Source organism: Cheilinus undulatus, linkage group 14, assembly GCF_018320785.1.
Source record: "Cheilinus undulatus linkage group 14, ASM1832078v1, whole genome shotgun sequence".
Classification (NCBI taxonomy): Eukaryota; Metazoa; Chordata; class Actinopteri; order Labriformes; family Labridae; genus Cheilinus; species Cheilinus undulatus.
Genome location: NC_054878.1, coordinates 2,676,277 through 2,693,343, shown reverse-complemented (window position 1 = coordinate 2,693,343; position 17,067 = coordinate 2,676,277). Strand labels below are relative to the sequence as shown.

The 17,067-nt window shown below is 40.2% G+C and overlaps 1 protein-coding gene across 2 annotated transcripts; it reads left to right on the top strand.

Moving 5' to 3' along the window:
- Positions 1-2,050: 2,050 nt before the first annotated feature.
- LOC121521831 lies at positions 2,051-13,488 on the top strand. 2 transcript variants are annotated; one of them, XM_041806009.1, is made up of 4 exons: positions 2,051-2,080; positions 2,160-2,217; positions 2,799-2,893; positions 7,463-13,488. In XM_041806009.1, exon 4 carries the CDS (start codon positions 8,496-8,498, stop codon positions 13,368-13,370), a length of 4,875 nt encoding a protein of 1,624 aa, XP_041661943.1. In that variant the 5' UTR covers positions 2,051-2,080; positions 2,160-2,217; positions 2,799-2,893; positions 7,463-8,495; the 3' UTR covers positions 13,371-13,488. The 2 variants fall into 2 exon arrangements, with proteins under 2 accessions (XP_041661943.1, XP_041661944.1); XM_041806010.1 differs by lacking the exons at positions 2,051-2,080; positions 2,160-2,217 and adding an exon at positions 2,231-2,381.
- Positions 13,489-17,067: the final 3,579 nt, after the last annotated feature.

The following is a 17,067-nucleotide window of genomic DNA, read 5'->3' as shown; positions in this document are numbered from 1 at the left end:
TGATGTGGACAACCAAGATGTGTGATTTATTTACAGAGATGGCTGCACAAACATTCAACCCTGTAGGGCAGTGTAACACCTTACCCCAGTGACACTCAACATGTGGCTCTTTTATGTCTAAATTTGAACTATTATTCCCCTGGAAAACCATTGAAAAGGGAAACTTTGACCTTAAAATTATCCTTTGCAATGTGTTTCCCAGAATTATACAGCAGGCTTTAACTGTCAAATGTAATTGACAACCTTGATTTTTTGTCTGTATGTTTTCACTGCCCTTTTTGCAAATTTTTGCCCATCTTTAACCTTTTTTGCCCATTTAAGGTGCCTCTTGCCATTACATGCTATTTTTCCCATTGTCTCCACCTTTTTGCTGCTTTTCGCCAGTTTTAATCACCTTTAATTTTTTTAACACATTTTGCTGCTTTTTTACCATTATATCCACCTGTAAGCCATATTTTTGTCCCTTCTCACCCAGTCTCTGCCATTTTTTGCCTACTTTTCTCCTGCTCACCCATTTTGGCCACTTTTTTCAGTTTTTTCACCTGTTTTACCAACTTCAACTTATTTTTTTGCCTCTTTCACCCACTTTTTACCGCTGTGATTGTGGCTCTTGCAAAGGTGTTTTTCGACAATTTGCCTTACCTCCACTGATCAACCTCCATTTATTCACATTTTGAGGTATAGGTCATGTTTCTGAGAAAAAGTCAGAATTCTGGAATTAAAGTCAGAATTTAGATTTTTAAAAATGGAAAGCTTGTGAAAGCTTGAGGAAAAAAGGCCAGAATTCTAACATTATCAAAATTCTTAATTTTTTCTCTGACACTGGAAGAAGTTGGATAAAAAAAAATACAAAAATAAAGTGGCACTAACATGAGATCTGTATTCTCACAACCGGATTTTCTTGTCCAAATCCTCAGTACTTAGTGAACTTTATATTAGATTATGTTTACTGTTGAATACAGCTGAAATGCCAGTACATTCTCTTACTAACATAAATGTAAGCAGAGTTACTGTACTCTTACTTGAGAACCAGTCTTGTACTTCTACTACCCTTGCAGTAGTCTGAGCATGCTTACAGAGGTCACTTTGAAAGGCATTACTCCCATCACTGGAAGTAGCACATGCATGGACAAGTTTTTCTGCACTTATTGAGTCAGGCTCTGTGAGGTTTTTCAAATGTTTTTAAGGTGAAAAAAGAACGTCCTCTATGATTTTTGGAGGAGTTTGTGGGAGTTTAAGGTGCATCTTGATTGAACAGAACTCCCAGATTTCTCACAGTGGTACTGGACACCAGAATGATCCCATCAAGGGCAGTTATCACTAGAAAAAAGAAGCCTCTCTGATGAATTTGGGTCCAGACCTGTACTACCACAGTGTGGGAAGAGCAGCCCAGGAGTGAGACCAGAACACTGTAGCGAGGATCCAGCATTACCTCTGATGAAACCCTTTCACCATTCTGAGAAAGAGAGGAACATTCCTCTCTTTGGTTTCATGACACCTTTTCAGTCTTTAAGGAGCCAATGTGACATCTTTGAGGAAATACAGGCCAAAAGGGACATTCACCTTCCCCCAAAATTCACCACATCTCATGATCTACGGTAGATAGCTGAGATCTATTTAGATAAAGGGTCATAGGTCGTTAATCTTTTGGTTCAAGCTAAGGACACGGTTACACCTTTCAATCTCTAAGATCATAAATTCTCCCACTTAAACTTTGAAGAGGTAAAGCTTTACTTCCCCGGACACTGATGAGTGAGAAAACATCTGTTGATGGTAAATTCCCTGTGTTCTTCCAAGTATAACGACCGTATGGACTGAAAAGCTTACTGTAACCCAGGTGACCGATCCTGAGCAGCCTGCGCTCCCTCTAGTTCTGCCCACAAATTATTCTCGTGTCCAAACATCGCGGTATTCCTGATCTCGCGGTTTGTATGTCACGTGAGCAGATTGGCCAATCATTGTTGAGCTTTTTGTGACGTCGTGTGGTCACGTGGGTCGGCGCGGCCAATTGTGCACAGTTATAATGCCGTGAGGTTCAGTCTGAGTAGGAGCAGGGGGGGAGGCTGCGTGGGAGCCACGGGTTGGTTTAAACTTATTTTTGATGTTTTCCCACTTTAATAACAAACGCCATTAAACGCTTTAAATATGTTAACTTGTAGGAGCCTTCTACCAAACCCGCGAAGAACGAGTCGTGTGTGTGGCTTAAACCGTGGACTGGTAGGTCAATTGTTTGCATGTGCTAGCGTTAGCTTAGCCAACTCCAGTCGTTTTAATGGACGCGGTTAGCCTGTTTGTTTGACAACCAGTATGGTTGTCTGAAATAGAAGCCAAGAGTCCATAAATTCATTCTGTTGGAAGTACATCGCTACGGAGCCCGGGAGGTGAGATGAACGTTTTGTTTGTTTGTTTGTTTGTTTGTTTTTATAATACGCGCGCGGTTTAGTATCTCGCGCGCGTATTAAACACGTTCATGTCACCTCCCGGGCTCCGTACATTGCTGTTACTGTCTGTGTCATGGTTTTAAAAGTGCTTTAATTTCCAAAAGATGTTTATCTACCTAAAAGGTTATGCTGACTTGCTTCAGCACTTCTGCTGAGCACTTTAGTCATATGACTAAATAATATTGTAAATGTAATTTATGATCACTGCAGGTGTTTATTTCTCTACTGTTAAATAGTGAATGTCTGGAAATTAACTGTGGTTCAACTAGTGCTATGTATGAACTGTATGCACACAGGAATTACTCTTTATTTGTCAAATTTATTCTGATTTATGTCAACCGTGGTCCTGTTCTCCAGGCTAGCTTCTTGACTGATGGCGAGCTAAAGGAGCAGGGCTAGAGCCTACAGAGACTGACTAACTATTGAAGAGTCGCTCTTCTCCTGCCAGGCAGGTAGGGGGTTCTCTGTAGCCCACAAAAGAACTCTTACCCCACTCACTTTGCCCATTGCCCACAATCTTGATATTTTCACTCCGCCCAGGGAAGGGATGGAAACTCCACCCTTCAACTTTTTAAGTGGTGTCTTGGCGCTCTGACGCTCTCTTCTCTTGCTCGCTTCTTCTTGTTACATGCTACTGTTTGTCTTGTATCCTGGGCCTACATCTTTAGGAGGATCTGTTTTTTGAGGATACTCGGGTCTTTTGGTGTAGGCAGGGAGATTCTGCACATGTTCATTTGTGGGCTAGAGTGTTTGGAAATGTTTTTGTTTTTACAGCCGTTTTAGGGGGGCAAACTGTAAAAGGAACAAGTGCAAACACTCTTCAATTCCTCTCTATATTTCATCATTGAACAAACAGAAGAGGCACTACGGAAGAGGATTAGGGCCATTTTTGAAGGAGAAAGTAATTTTGGACAAATCTAGATTAAAGTCGAAATGACAAGGAAAAAAAGTCGAAACTTGTTATTACTAACAGCGGATCATAGACGCTGTGTGTTTATGTGGCAAAGAGAGAATCTCTTGTTAAATCCAATAATAAGGTATAATTTCACATACTCATTGATATGAGGCTGAAGGCATACTGTAGAAAGAGTCACAATTCTCTGTTATTGTCTTAAATATTATACTCGCATCATCAGGAGGGACACAACGGCGACATCCAAAAGTCAAAGAAGGAAAAGAAAACTGCAACATTACTCTTCTAACCTACAGCATTAGCATATGCTAATTAAGCCCCCCACACACACACAAAAACAGACCTTATTTAGCATTGGTGATTTCAATTTTGTATTAAAAAATGTCAGGTACCAGAAAACACAAGAGCTTCAATTTGCTCTATTTCGGTGAATGTGCAGGTCACAACTTGTCCACGAGAGCGTTTTGGAGTTGTTGGATTGGATATTTGATGAGTTTGATGAGGGAAAGCAAAAATCCCAACTGCTAACATAGCATTAGCTGTGCAGCTGGTATATCAGTCCCCCCAGATATAGAAACAGCTTGCACCGACAACTAAAGGAAACAAACCTATAACTAAGACTATAGGAATTATGGCAAATGGCAAATTTGCCAAAATGTTGAAGTATCCCTTTAAGAAACACATTAAACAAGCTCTTGTTGGCATGCATAAGCACAACAAAGTTTCTCTGTTTTTTCTATCAATGACACAGACGTGCGCTCTTTCCTCCTCTCTCCTCCCTCACCACTTCCCAGAGGTAAGATGAGATCATCCAAAACTAATTTCAGAGAATCTGGGAATGTGAAGTAATGTTCCGTGTGCTTTTTAACAGATAAAGACTGGACTTTAATATATTTATGTCCATGTTGTGCTTCAATGGTGAGCTCTGTCCTGCTGAGTGTTTACTTTACGGTGATTTTATTAAAAGTTCCAGAATGCATTAGTGCATAAAATAACCAACGATCACCGATTAACTCCATCTATATTTCACATCAGACGGGTAAAGATAAGTGTAAGGTTTTAATAACCTCCTATCTGGATCTTGGATCTCTGTGGATATCTGTGAACCTGACATAGAATACAATACTGCTCATTTTCTTTAAAAGATAAAACTTTAAAATAAATATAAAACTAGTCTCTGGATCTTAGATCTCCAGAGGTTTCAACATAAATTGAACTCTTGAGGAAAATAAACAGTTCTTGCGCAAAAAGGTGCATGTCATTCATTAGACATTGCTGTTTGACAGACGTTGCGTATTGCCTTGTGCACATCATGATTGGAGAAATGAAGCCCCACTTTTGACCACTTTAGTCTGTGTTTGAGACAGTTCACTAGAAATGGGTGGTAATATGGTAATACTGTATCCTGGGGTAGTAAAAACAGCCACTGTGTTGCTCTAATTACCATCATAAAGACAATGCTGTGGGATAAGCACGCATTAATAATGAATTTCTCGAGAATATGCTTTTTATCCACCCAAAGCACCACTGTCTGTGTATGAAGAGGCTTAAAAAATGATGTCTGAACTCCTGTTGATGATGTCGGGACAGTTGTGCAAAAGACGAACATGCACATAGACCAACGCACAGATACATGCGTGCAATGGTGCAGGCACGGCGCAGGCGCAGCTCTGGCACAGCGGTATGGTCTTCTCTAGTCAAACTGTTAGACCTGCCCCGCTGATAAAAACACCAAGTAAATAAAAAATAAACGCCTGAAAGACTCTCAGACTGGGAGAAACAAGATTCTCTGGTCTGATGAAACCACAATTGAAATGTTTGGCCTTAATTGTACATATTATGTCTGGAGGATACCAGGCACCACTCATCACTGCCCATTACCCTCCCAACAGTGAAGCATGGTGGTGGCAGCATCATGCTCTGGGGGTGGTTTTTAGCTGCAGTTACTGGAACACTGTTAAGAGTTGAAGGGCAGCTGAATGGAGCAAAGAACAGATACACTCAATGAACACCTGCTCCAGAACCTCAGACTGGACCAACAAGCTTTGTACACCTGAAATGGGGGATTTTCTGCCATTCTTATTAGCAAATCCTCTGAAAATCTGTCAGGTTGGATGGTGGCAGTCAGTGGACTGCCACTTTCAGGTCTATGAAGAGACTGTTCTGGATGTTGTCTGTAGTCAAACTTCTGTTCCTGATGTTGTCTGTAGTTAAACTTCTGTTCCTGATGTCTGTAGTCAAACTTCTGTTCCTGATGTTGTCTGTAGTTAAACTTCTGTTCCTGATGTCTGTAGTCAAACTTCTGTTCCTGATGTTGTCTGTAGTCAAACTTCTGTCCCTGATGTCTGTAGTCAAACTTCTGTTCCTGATGTTGTCTGTAGTTCAACTTCTGTTCCTGATGTTGTCTGTAGTTCAACTTCTGTTCCTGATGTTGTCTGTAGTCAAACTTCTGTTCCTGATGTTGTCTGTAGTCAAACTTCTGTTCCTGATGTTGTCTGTAGTTAAACTTCTGTTCCTGATGTTGTCTGTAGTTAAACTTCTGTTCCTGATGTTGTCTTTAGTCAAACTTCTGTTCCTGATGTTGTCTGTAGTCAAACTTCTGTTCCTGATGTTGTCTGTAGTCAAACTTCTGTTCCTGATGTTGTCTGTAGTCAAACTTCTGTTCCTGATGTTGTCTGTAGTCAAACTTCTGTTCCTGATGTTGTCTTTTGTTAAACTTCTGTTCCTGATGTTGTCTGTAGTCAAACTTCTGTTCCTGATGTTGTCTGTAGCCAAACTTCTGTTCCTGATGTTGTCTGTAGCCAAACTTCTGTTCCTGATGTTGTCTGTAGTCAAACTTCTGTTCCTGATGTTGTCTGTAGCCAAACTTCTGTTCCTGATGTTGTCTGTAGTCAAACTTCTGTTTCCTGATGTTGTCTTCATATCACGCTCCATCCCCCACCCACTCCTCCACGTGTTCTATTCGGGGCCGCGCATGGTCCACCAATGCATAACAAATTCATCATAATGGTGTTAAATGATGAAATGCTGCTGCTGGAAACCTTTGCAGCCTCAGCGATTTCGTGTATATGCACAGTCTTGCTCATAGTGTCACTATATGTGACTTTGTAACTTTGATTCAGTCGCTGCTTCCTGTCTCCTTCTCTTCTCACCGTCTGTCAGTCACACATCCATCAGCTGTTGGCTGTGCTATCATCAGTCAGAAGCTTAACGTGTAGCGCAACAGTCCGTCGTAATACTGACGCGGTAAACCTAGCAAAACAAACTCAGTTATAGCGCCACAAAGTCCACTGTTGGCTCCTAAGAGCGAAGTTTTAGCCCCAGTCAAGCGGCCCTGTTTGTCTGATAGCAAGCAGAGCAGAGACACACACTCACTCGCCAACGCACACACATTAACACACACGTTCATCTGTGCGTCTCGTCCAATACTGTCAAAGCTCATATGAGAAAAAAGGACTACAAAACGATAAAATAATTTATTTCTCTAAATTACTGTAAAAAGCAAACGTGTTATTGACAGAAATATTTTTTATGAGTGTTTTAAATATGGATGCACTTAAAGAGGATGAGAAATAGTTTGATTTTACTGATGCAGCTCTATATTTTTCAGTCTGTTGTAAATAGTTTTTAAATTACTTTCAAAATAATCTAAATGCTTTAATAATTATTATGATTAAAATTGCATGAGTGCATAGTTTAGTAAAATACATTCAGTACAAGAGGAGTTAGTTTAAACATTTCTAAATAGATCTGAATGCTTCCCAATTATGTCTTTCAGCCGTCTGATGGACATATATTCCACTCATATATTTTTTTCCGAAATTAAAAAAAATAGTAAAATCTCGTCTCATCTCGTAAGCTAAGCCTCTCGTCACACCCCTAATATTTATTGATTAGGGTTACAGTTGAGAAGAGTGAAATCTCCACTACATCAAAGTGTTACAGTAATACATAAGATTACCCAAAGCCTCCTTTTCCTATAGGAAATGGAAATTCACATCTCCACAATGCTGAAAACAGACTGACACATGAAATTTATACCTTGCTGTTGATTTTCAAATTTGTTGAAATGGTGTATTTGTCTTTTTCTGTTCACTGTATCCTGCAGATATCCAGCAGCTTCTGATGAGCCAAGAAGAACTTTCCAGTCTGGATCAGGAGGACACTGAGCCCCCACTCATTAAAGAGGAACAGGAGCAGCTGTTGAGCAGTTAGGAGGGAGAGATGCTTCAAGGGCTGGAGGAGAATGACACCACCATGTTCCCCTTCTTTCTTGTGATTGTGAAACATCAAGATACTGAAGAGAAACTTCAGTTTTCAAAGCCTTATTGAACACAAAGTGAAACAAGGAAAGAAGAGTAAAATGTTTAATGGAAATATAAACTGACAAACTACAGTACCTTCACATGGCACATGACAGAGGAGAGAAACTCTACAGCTACAATGACTGTAATCAGACATTCTCTTAGCAGCGTCAGGCAACAAAACACATTTGTGTTGGAGGACAGGCTTCAGAGCATCATTAAAACCCCAGTGAGAAAAAGAGAGCGCGGGAAACAGGAGCTGACAGAGAAAAGTGTGGAGGAGCAGAGCCAACCAGGAACTCAGATCCAGAGAGACATTTACACCCAGAGACTAGGGGCATGATTGAGGGCTTCTCTGGAGCTGAAACTGATGACAATGATGGCTTGAGGGAGACCAGAGATAAACAGTCAGGTTCTAAAACTGAGGGACAAAAGACTGACAAGACATCACATGTGTACCCTGATTGTGGTAAAACAATTAAAAGAAAACAGGTCTGACTAGGCATATAAGAAGCCACACAGGAGAGAAACCCTTTACTTGTTTTGAGTGTGGAAGAAGCTCGAACGAAAAGGGAAATCTGACCAAACACATGTTGGTTCACACAGGAGAGAAACCCTTCAGTTGCTCTTATTGCAGTAAAAGGTTTAATCAGAAGTCTACTCTGAAATGTCACATGGCACGCCACAAAGGGGAAACACCATTCAGTTCTGTTTGTGAGAAGAGATTTGTCCTAAAATCCTTTCTGACATCACACGTTGATTCACACAGGAAAGAAACCCTTTTGCTGCTCTTTTTGCAGTAAAAGATTTAATAAGAAGGCCAATCTGAAAAGTCATATGGAACATTACAGAGGAGAGAAACCCTACAGTCACAGTGCTTGTCAACAAAGATTCTCTTGGCATTGTCAGTTAAAAAGCCACAAATGTAATGGAGGTCAAGCTTCAGAGCTCCATCAAAACCAAAGTCAGGAGAACAGAGAATCAAAAATGGGAGCTAAAGAGGAAAATGAGGAACTGTGGTGCAGTCAGAAAGGAGAGCAGCTTCATGGATGGAAAGAAGCTGATAACACCATGTTCCCCCTCAGTTCTGTTTCTATGAATAGAGAAGATGATGAAAAGAAACATCAGTTTTCAAAGCTTCATCAGAGACAAATCAGACAGATAACAACAGGAGCTTTTGGAAAGGACTGTAGAGGAGCAGAAGCAGCCAGGAACTCAGATCCAAAAAGACATTTAGATCTCAAAACCGATGGTGATGGAGAGACCAAACAGTCTGTTGTAACTGATGACAGTATTGATAGTGATTTTTGGAAAAAGAGGAGGCAACACCATTCAGGTTTCACTTATCAGAGAAAGAAAACAGCCTCAGTAAGTAATGGATGTAATCTTGTTAAGAATGCAATTCTCTATTTTCATAATGTTGCTCAATCTGACCCCAGGAAAAACCATCATGTTAACATTGATTTATGCAACAATCAGAAGCATCTTCAGTCAGATCCAAACTTTATGAAACGAAAGGAAATGTCTGAAAGCTGTGCAGAGAATCCCTCCCCTGGCTTGCTGGTGCCTCATAAAGAAAGCTCTCAGTCCTCACAGCTTTATCAGAAACAAACTGAACAGATGGAAACAGGAGCTGGTGGAGAGAACTGTGGAGAAGCAGAACCAGCAAGGAGCTCAGATCAGACTGAGGACTCTTGTGGACATGAGACTGACAATTGTTTTGAACAGAAGGAGACAAGAGATCAGATGGGTTTAAACTCTGTGAGAAATGATAGAATCTCACAAAGTGTAGTAACATTTGACTATGAAATGGATCAAGTTTTCTACTCTGAGTTTGACCATGTGTTGAACAACCATTCTCCAATGAAGATCCACAGAAACAATCAAAAAGAAGACAAACTTTTAAATCCTCAAGCATCTGAGAACCATTTCACAAGAAAAGGAAGACTGGACCAGCATGGGATAGTCTATAAAGGGGCACAAAGAGGGGCAAAGCAGGAAGACCCAGAGCCTCCACTTATTAAGGAAGAACAGGAGGAAGTCAGCATCAATCAGTCTGATTGCACCTTATTCCCCTTCACTCCTGTCTCTGTTAAGACTGAAGATGAGGAAGAGAAACCTCAGTCCTCACAGCTTCATCAAAGTCAAAGTGAGCAGATTGAAACAGGAGCTGATGGAGAGGACTTTGGAGGAGCAGAACCAGCCAGGACTGGGGTCAAGACTGAAGACTCTGCTGGAACTGATGATAGTGTTGGCAGTGATTTTTGGACAGAGACCAGAGAACGCCGGCCAAACCTCAATAATGAGCAGACTGAGAAGAAATCATACAGCTGTACAGAGTGTGGCAAAATATTCAAATGGAAGCATCATCTGCTCCGGCACCTGACAAATCACACAGGAGAGAAACGCTTTAGCTGTACTGAGTGTGGTAAAATATTTAAACAGAAGCATCATCTGCTCCGGCACCTGAGAATTCACACAGGAGAGAAACCCTTTACTTGTTTTGAGTGTGGAAGACGCTTTAATGAAAAAGGAAATCTGACCAACCACATGTTGGTTCACACAGGAGAGAAACCCTTTACTTGTTCTGAGTGTGGAAGAAGCTTTAAGGAAAAGGGATCTCTGACCAAACACATGTTGGTACACACACAGGAAAAGCCCTTCAGCTGCTCTTATTGCAGTAAAAGATTTAAACGTAAGTTTACTTTGAAATGTCATATGGCATGTCACACAGGGGAAACACCGTTCAGTTGTTCAGTTTGTGAGAAGAGATTTGGCATAAAGTCCAGCCTGACCAAACACATGTTGGTTCACACAGGAGAGAAACCCTTTACTTGTTTTGAGTGTGGAAGAAGCTTTAAGGAAAAAGGATCTCTGACCAAACACGTGTTGGTACACACACAGGAAAAGCCCTACAGCTGCTCTTATTGCAGTAAAAGATTTAAACGTACGTTTACTCTGAAAAGTCATATGGCACGCCACAGAGGGGAAACACCATTCAGTTGTTCTGTTTGTGAGAAGAGATTTAGCATAAAGTCCAGCCTGACCAAACACATGTTGGTTCACACAGGCGAGAAACCCTTTACTTGTTTTGAGTGTGGAAGAAGCTTTAAGGAAAAAGGATCTCTGACCAAACACATGTTGGTACACACACAGGAAAAGCCCTTCAGCTGCTCTTATTGCAGTAAAAGATTTAATCGTAGGTTTTCTCTTAAATATCATATGGCATGTCACAGAGGAGAACGACCATTCAGTTGTTCTGTGTGTGAAAAGAGATTTGTCCTAAAATCCTGCCTGACATCACACATGTTGGTTCACACAGGAGAGAAACCATTTTGCTGCTCTTTTTGCAGTAAAAGATTTAATCATAAGTCTTCTCAGAAACTTCACCTGGTACGTCACAGAGGAGAGAAACTTTACAGTTGCAGTGTTTGTCAACAAAGATTCTCTTGGCGTTGTCAGTTAAAAAGCCACAAATGTAATGGAGGTCAGGCTTCAGAGCTTCATCAAAACCAAAGTCAGGAGAACAGAGAATCAAAAATGGGAGCTAATGAGGAAAATGAGGAACTGTGGCGCAGTCAGAAAGGAGAGCAGCTTCATGGACGGAAAGAAGCTGATAACACCATGTTCCCCCTCAGTTCTGTTTCTGTGAATAGAGAAGATGATGAAAAGAAACATCAGTTTTCAAAGCTTCATCAGAGACAAATCAGACAGATAACAACAGGAGCTTTTGGAAAGGACTGTAGAGGAGCAGACGCAGCCAGGAACTCAGATCCAGAAAGACATTTAGATCTCAAAACCGATAGTGATGGAAAGACCAAACAGTCTGTTGTAACTGATGACAGTATTGAAAGTGATTTTTGGAAAAAGAGGAGGCTACACCATTCAGGTTTCACTTATCAGAGAAAGAAAACAGCCTCAGTAAATAATGGATGTAATCTTGTTAAGAATGCAATTCTCTATTTTCATAATGTTGCTCAATCTGACCCCAGGAAAAACCATCATGTTAACATTGATTTATGCAACAATCAGAAGCATCTTCAGTCAGATCCAAACTTTATGAAACGAAAGGAAATGTCTGAAAGCTGTGCAGAGAATCCCTCCCCTGGCTTGCTGGTGCCTCATAAAGAAAGCTCTCAGCCCTCACAGCTTTATCAGAAACAAACTGAACAGATGGAAACAGGAGCTGGTGGAAAGAACTGTGGAGAAGCAGAACCAGCAAGGAGCTCAGATCAGATTGAGGACTCTTGTGGACATGAGACTGACAATTGTTTTGAACAGAAGGAGACAAGAGATCAGATGGGTTTAAACTCTGTGAGAAATGATAGAATCTCACAAAGTGTAGTAACATTTGACTATGAAATGGATCAAGTTTTCTACTCTGAGTTTGACCATGTGTTGAACAACCATTCTCCAATGAAGATCCACAGAAACAATCAAAAAGAAGACAAACTTTTAAATCCTCAAGCATCTGAGAACCATTTCACAAGAAAAGGAAGACTGGACCAGCATGGGATAGTCTATAAAGGGGCACAAAGAGGGGCAAAGCAGGAAGACCCAGAGCCTCCACTTATTAAGGAAGAACAGGAGGAAGTCAGCATCAATCAGTCTGATTGCACCTTATTCTCCTTCACTCCTGTCTCTGTTAAGACTGAAGATGAGGAAGAGAAACCTCAGTCCTCACAGCTTCATCAAAGTCAAAGTGAGCAGATTGAAACAGGAGCTGATGGAGAGGACTTTGGAGGAGCAGAACCAGCCAGGAACTCAGATCCAGAGAGACATTTCCAATCAGAGCCTGGGGTCAAGACTGAAGACTCTGCTGGAACTGATGATAGTGTTGGCAGTGAGTTTTGGACAGAGACCAGAGAATGCCGGCCAAACCTCAATAATGAGCAGACTGAGAAGAAATCATACAGCTGTACAGAGTGTGGCAAAATATTCATAAGGAAGTATCATCTGCTCCGGCACCTGAGAATTCACACAGGAGAGAAACCCTTTAGCTGTACTGAGTGTGGTAAAAGATTTAATGAGCAAAGAAATCTGACTGAACATATGTATATTCACAATGGAGAAAAGCCCTTCAGCTGTTCTCACTGTAGTAAAAGATTTTGCAATAAATCTAATCTTAACATGCACATGGTGATTCACACAGGAGAGAAACCCTTCAGCTGCCCTGAGTGTGGTAAAAGATTTAATGATAAAGGAAGTCTGACTAAACATATGTCACTTCACAGAGGAGAAAAATCCTTTAGCTGTTCTCATTGTAGTAAAAGATTTTACACTAAATCTAACCTTAACAAACACATGGTGATTCACAGAGAAGAGAAACCTTTTGGCTGCTCTGTTTGTAATAAAAGATTTAAACTAAAAGGAACTTTGAAAGCACACATGTCAGTTCACAGAGGAGAGAAACCTTTTAGCTGCTCAGAGTGCAGTAGAAGTTTTAAGAGTAAACAAGGTCTGACAGGACATATGTCACTTCACAGAGAAGAGAAACCCTTCAGCTGCTTTGAGTGCAGTAAAGGTTTTAACCAAAAGAGAACTCTGACCAAACACATGTTGATTCACAACGAAGAGAAACTCAAAAGAAAAGCAGAAATAGGGGCTAATAGAGAGGACTGTGGAGGAAAAGAACCAGCCAGGAACTCAGATCCAGAGAGACATTATCAACCAGAGACTGAGGTTAAGACTGAAGATCCCTGCTCTTTTTAGACCACGAGACACTGATCAAAGACCGACTGTTAATAAACCTTTGCTCCTTTGTTTGAATTCTCAACCATGCAGTATTAATGTATCAGTGTGTATCAGTTTACATTGTATTAAAATCGATGCGGACAACCAAGATGGATGATTTATTTATAGAGATGGCTGCACAAACATTCAACCCTGTAGAGCAGTGTAACACCTTAGCCCAGTGACACTCAACATGTGGCTCTAGAACCACATGTGGCTCTTATGTCTAAATTTGAACTATTATTCCCCCGGAAAACCATTAAAAAGGGAAACTTTGGCCTTAGAATTATCCATTGCAATTTGTTTGCCAGAATTATACAGCAGGCTTTAAGTGTCAAATGTAATCATCAACATTTATTTTTTGCCTGTATATTTTCACTGCTCTTATTCGCAATTTTTTGCCCATCTTTTACCTTTTTTAACTCTTTTTGCCAATTTAATGTGCCTCTTGCCATTACATGTCACTTCATGTCACTTTCACCAGAATGATCCCGTCAAGGGCAGTTATCACTGGAAAAAAAGAAGCCCAGGGTCCAGACCTGTACTACCACAGTGAGACCAGAACATCCTCATACTGAACCCAGTCAAAACAGAGGTGGTTCTTTATGGAGATAATGCTAACAGTGCATCTACTCCAGTCATTATTCACAGCATTTAACTGTCATCCTCTTTGAAATATCCAGGAGTGTTTGGGTGGACACCCATGTGGGTTGTATCTGCAACAAACTACCACAGAGGATCTGTTTTCTAAGGAGACTCAGGTCTTTTGGTGTGAGTAGGGAGATTGTGCACATGTTCTTCTGTGAGCCAGAGTGTTTAAAATTTTTTTTTTTTTTTTTTTAAACAATCTAACAAACCCTGAAACTGGCTGACAAGATCATAAAGAAAGGACCTTTCTCATTTTCTCCATGAGGAGTTTCAGCTCCTGCCCTCAGGGAGATGTTTTAGGTTGCCAAACTGTAAGAGGCCGTAATTTTCAAATTGCAGAAGATGCAATATTTCTTGAACCTTAAACTTGTGTTAAAATAGTTTTAAATGTGACGCTATGCATTACATATCATGCAGTTATTCTAGTGGCAGATTTTAAGAAAAGCATACCAAAAATCAAATTTTCTTCATTTTGTATGTTTTTCTTGTCAAATATGAGAGAAATATAAAAATTATCTTTCTATTTAACACAACAGTTCATATCCAACTTGCAAAATGAGTAAAAATTATCATAATTAGATTTTTTCAGAATTGTTCAGCCCTATTTTAATCTAATATTGTGTTGGATATAGTTTGGAATGAATCATTGCTTGTTTTTGTTGGAAAATACATGAGATGTAACCTTGCAAAGCAGATGGCTTCGCCCGTTTCCTTGTTTTTCACTGGCGAAGCCATTTTGTTGAGCTCCCATCTGAACTGTTTGGGCCCAGTTAGAAAGTGACAGGACCAATCAGCGATTAGGGGCAGTACTTTCAGGAGCAGCAGAGTCATGACGTAAACAAGCAGCAGCAAGAGCTGGTGCAGTTATGGAGGAAGAGATTAGCATGGATGCTGCTAAAGCACCAGTTTTAGCAGAAATTGACGACATTTCTTCGTTAAAAGAAGAAGGAAGAACAGCAGTGAGTTGTTTTCTTTTAAAAAATGAAGTCGAGTACTTACATGTCTATAGTCACCATGTTCGCATTATTCCTCAGTAGCTGCGCATGCACAGCTCGATAGCGGCTACGTCACGTGTTTTGTTGCTTTTACTGGCCCGTAGAGATGTGACAGACAGAACGTTCATCCAATCACACTCTTAATTTTTTTTCAAAGCCTCTGCCTTTTCTTATTGAAGCTCATCTGGCGTGTCAGGTTACACGAGACGAGGAACTTGAGAAATAATCGCAAATTAAATCGCAATCACAATATTGGGTAAAACAATCACAGATTATTTTTCTCACATCGTTCAGCCCTAAGAGGAACGAGTGCTAACACTCTTCGATTCTTCTCTACATCTCATCATTGAAGAAACAGAAGAGGCACAAACACTCAGGGGGTCCAAACTTTTATTATGCTTTTTTTAACTTCTGGCACTGATTGAGGATGACTTTATGTGTCTATATGTAACTGGTGACAGTATCTCTGCGTTGTGTTTATGATGGATGGAAAGAGACTGCGACACTGGATCTCTCACTTGGACCACTTTTATTGGCTGGGAAACGATATAAAAAGACAGAAACTCCCGTGAGCCACAGCCCGCTCCATATCCTACACATAACAGAAATACAGTACATGACAAAGTTTGACATAAGGTGAACACAAGCTAACTGTGTACGCTGCACACGTGAGCTAGCTTACTGTGCGCAGCAAACAAACATCAATAAAAGTAAGGAGGGAAGAAACTTAAAGCAAATAAACGTGTTAACAAGTGGAAAAATAACTAAAGACATTATAAGAACTAAAATATGTACAGGATATAACGTTTAACATAAAGATGGAAACAGAGAAACTTAAACAAAACAATGGACACCCACCTCTCCCTCTGGGAGTCATTTCAGAGGGGAGAGGGGAGGGGGCGAAAAGAATATATACAAACAACCAACGAAGAAGAAAACAAAGGAAGGAGGGGCTACAAACAACATAGTGCATCATGGATTTCAGAGTTTCTCTCAGGCTTGTGGACAACTACCAGGTAATTTTGTGTAATTATAACAAAAAAAATAGGGAACTACCGATGTGCATTTTGCTTCTGTTACATTTATCTATCATTTATGCCTTGCATACAGACTGTAGTTGGACACTTTGACTTATAATTTAATGACCTAAAAGTTTTAAACCAACAAAAATGCAGAGAAATAGGATTCAAATTTCTATTGCTATTAGGTCATTATGAATCTAACACATCCGAGTGTTGATGAGTGCTAAACTAAACATTTTTTCATGTCATATCAGCACTTAGATGTTGGTCAGAGTATTCGGGGGTGTTCTTAGGTTTCATTCTTAGCTAAGAACAAATCACAAAGAAAAACCTTTGGTGAATGTCAGAATATTCTTGAGACATTTGTGAAAAGTAACAAACAAAAGGTGGTCCAAATGCAAAGGTACAAATATTAAAAAAACGTTTAATAAAGCAAAAAAAGGCAAACATAAAAGCTAAACTAATACAAAATAGGAAGCCCAAAAGTCAAAATGTAAAAAAAAATTACACAAAATTACTGAGACAGCGGGAATCATTAGTAGATGAACACACAGAAACCTTCACATTTATAATGAACTGACACAGACACTAAAAAACTGGACTGATCTGACACAGGTGTGGTAACATGAAACAGGTGAACCTAATGAGGTCAATAATGTGGAGGGGAAAAACTGGAAAGCTCAGAAATCACACTCAAGGGAGGAAAACTACAAAATAAAACAAGAAACACTGAAGAGTAAACCAGAGATTGAAAGAAAACAAGAATACGAAAAGAGAAAGATAACACATCAGTAGAAAAGACGAGGACAAGGGAACACAGGGGGCTGAAACAATCCCACAGAGCTACAGAGACAGAGTCATGTCAAAAACAGCACTAAGGTGAAATAATAACAGAGGGTTTAAAGAGCAAATGTGTTGGTAGAAAACCTTTGGTGAATGACAGTTAGGCCAGGCTGTGGAGCCCATCAGCGTTGTTCATCACATAACACCGAAATAGTGAACAACCTCTGG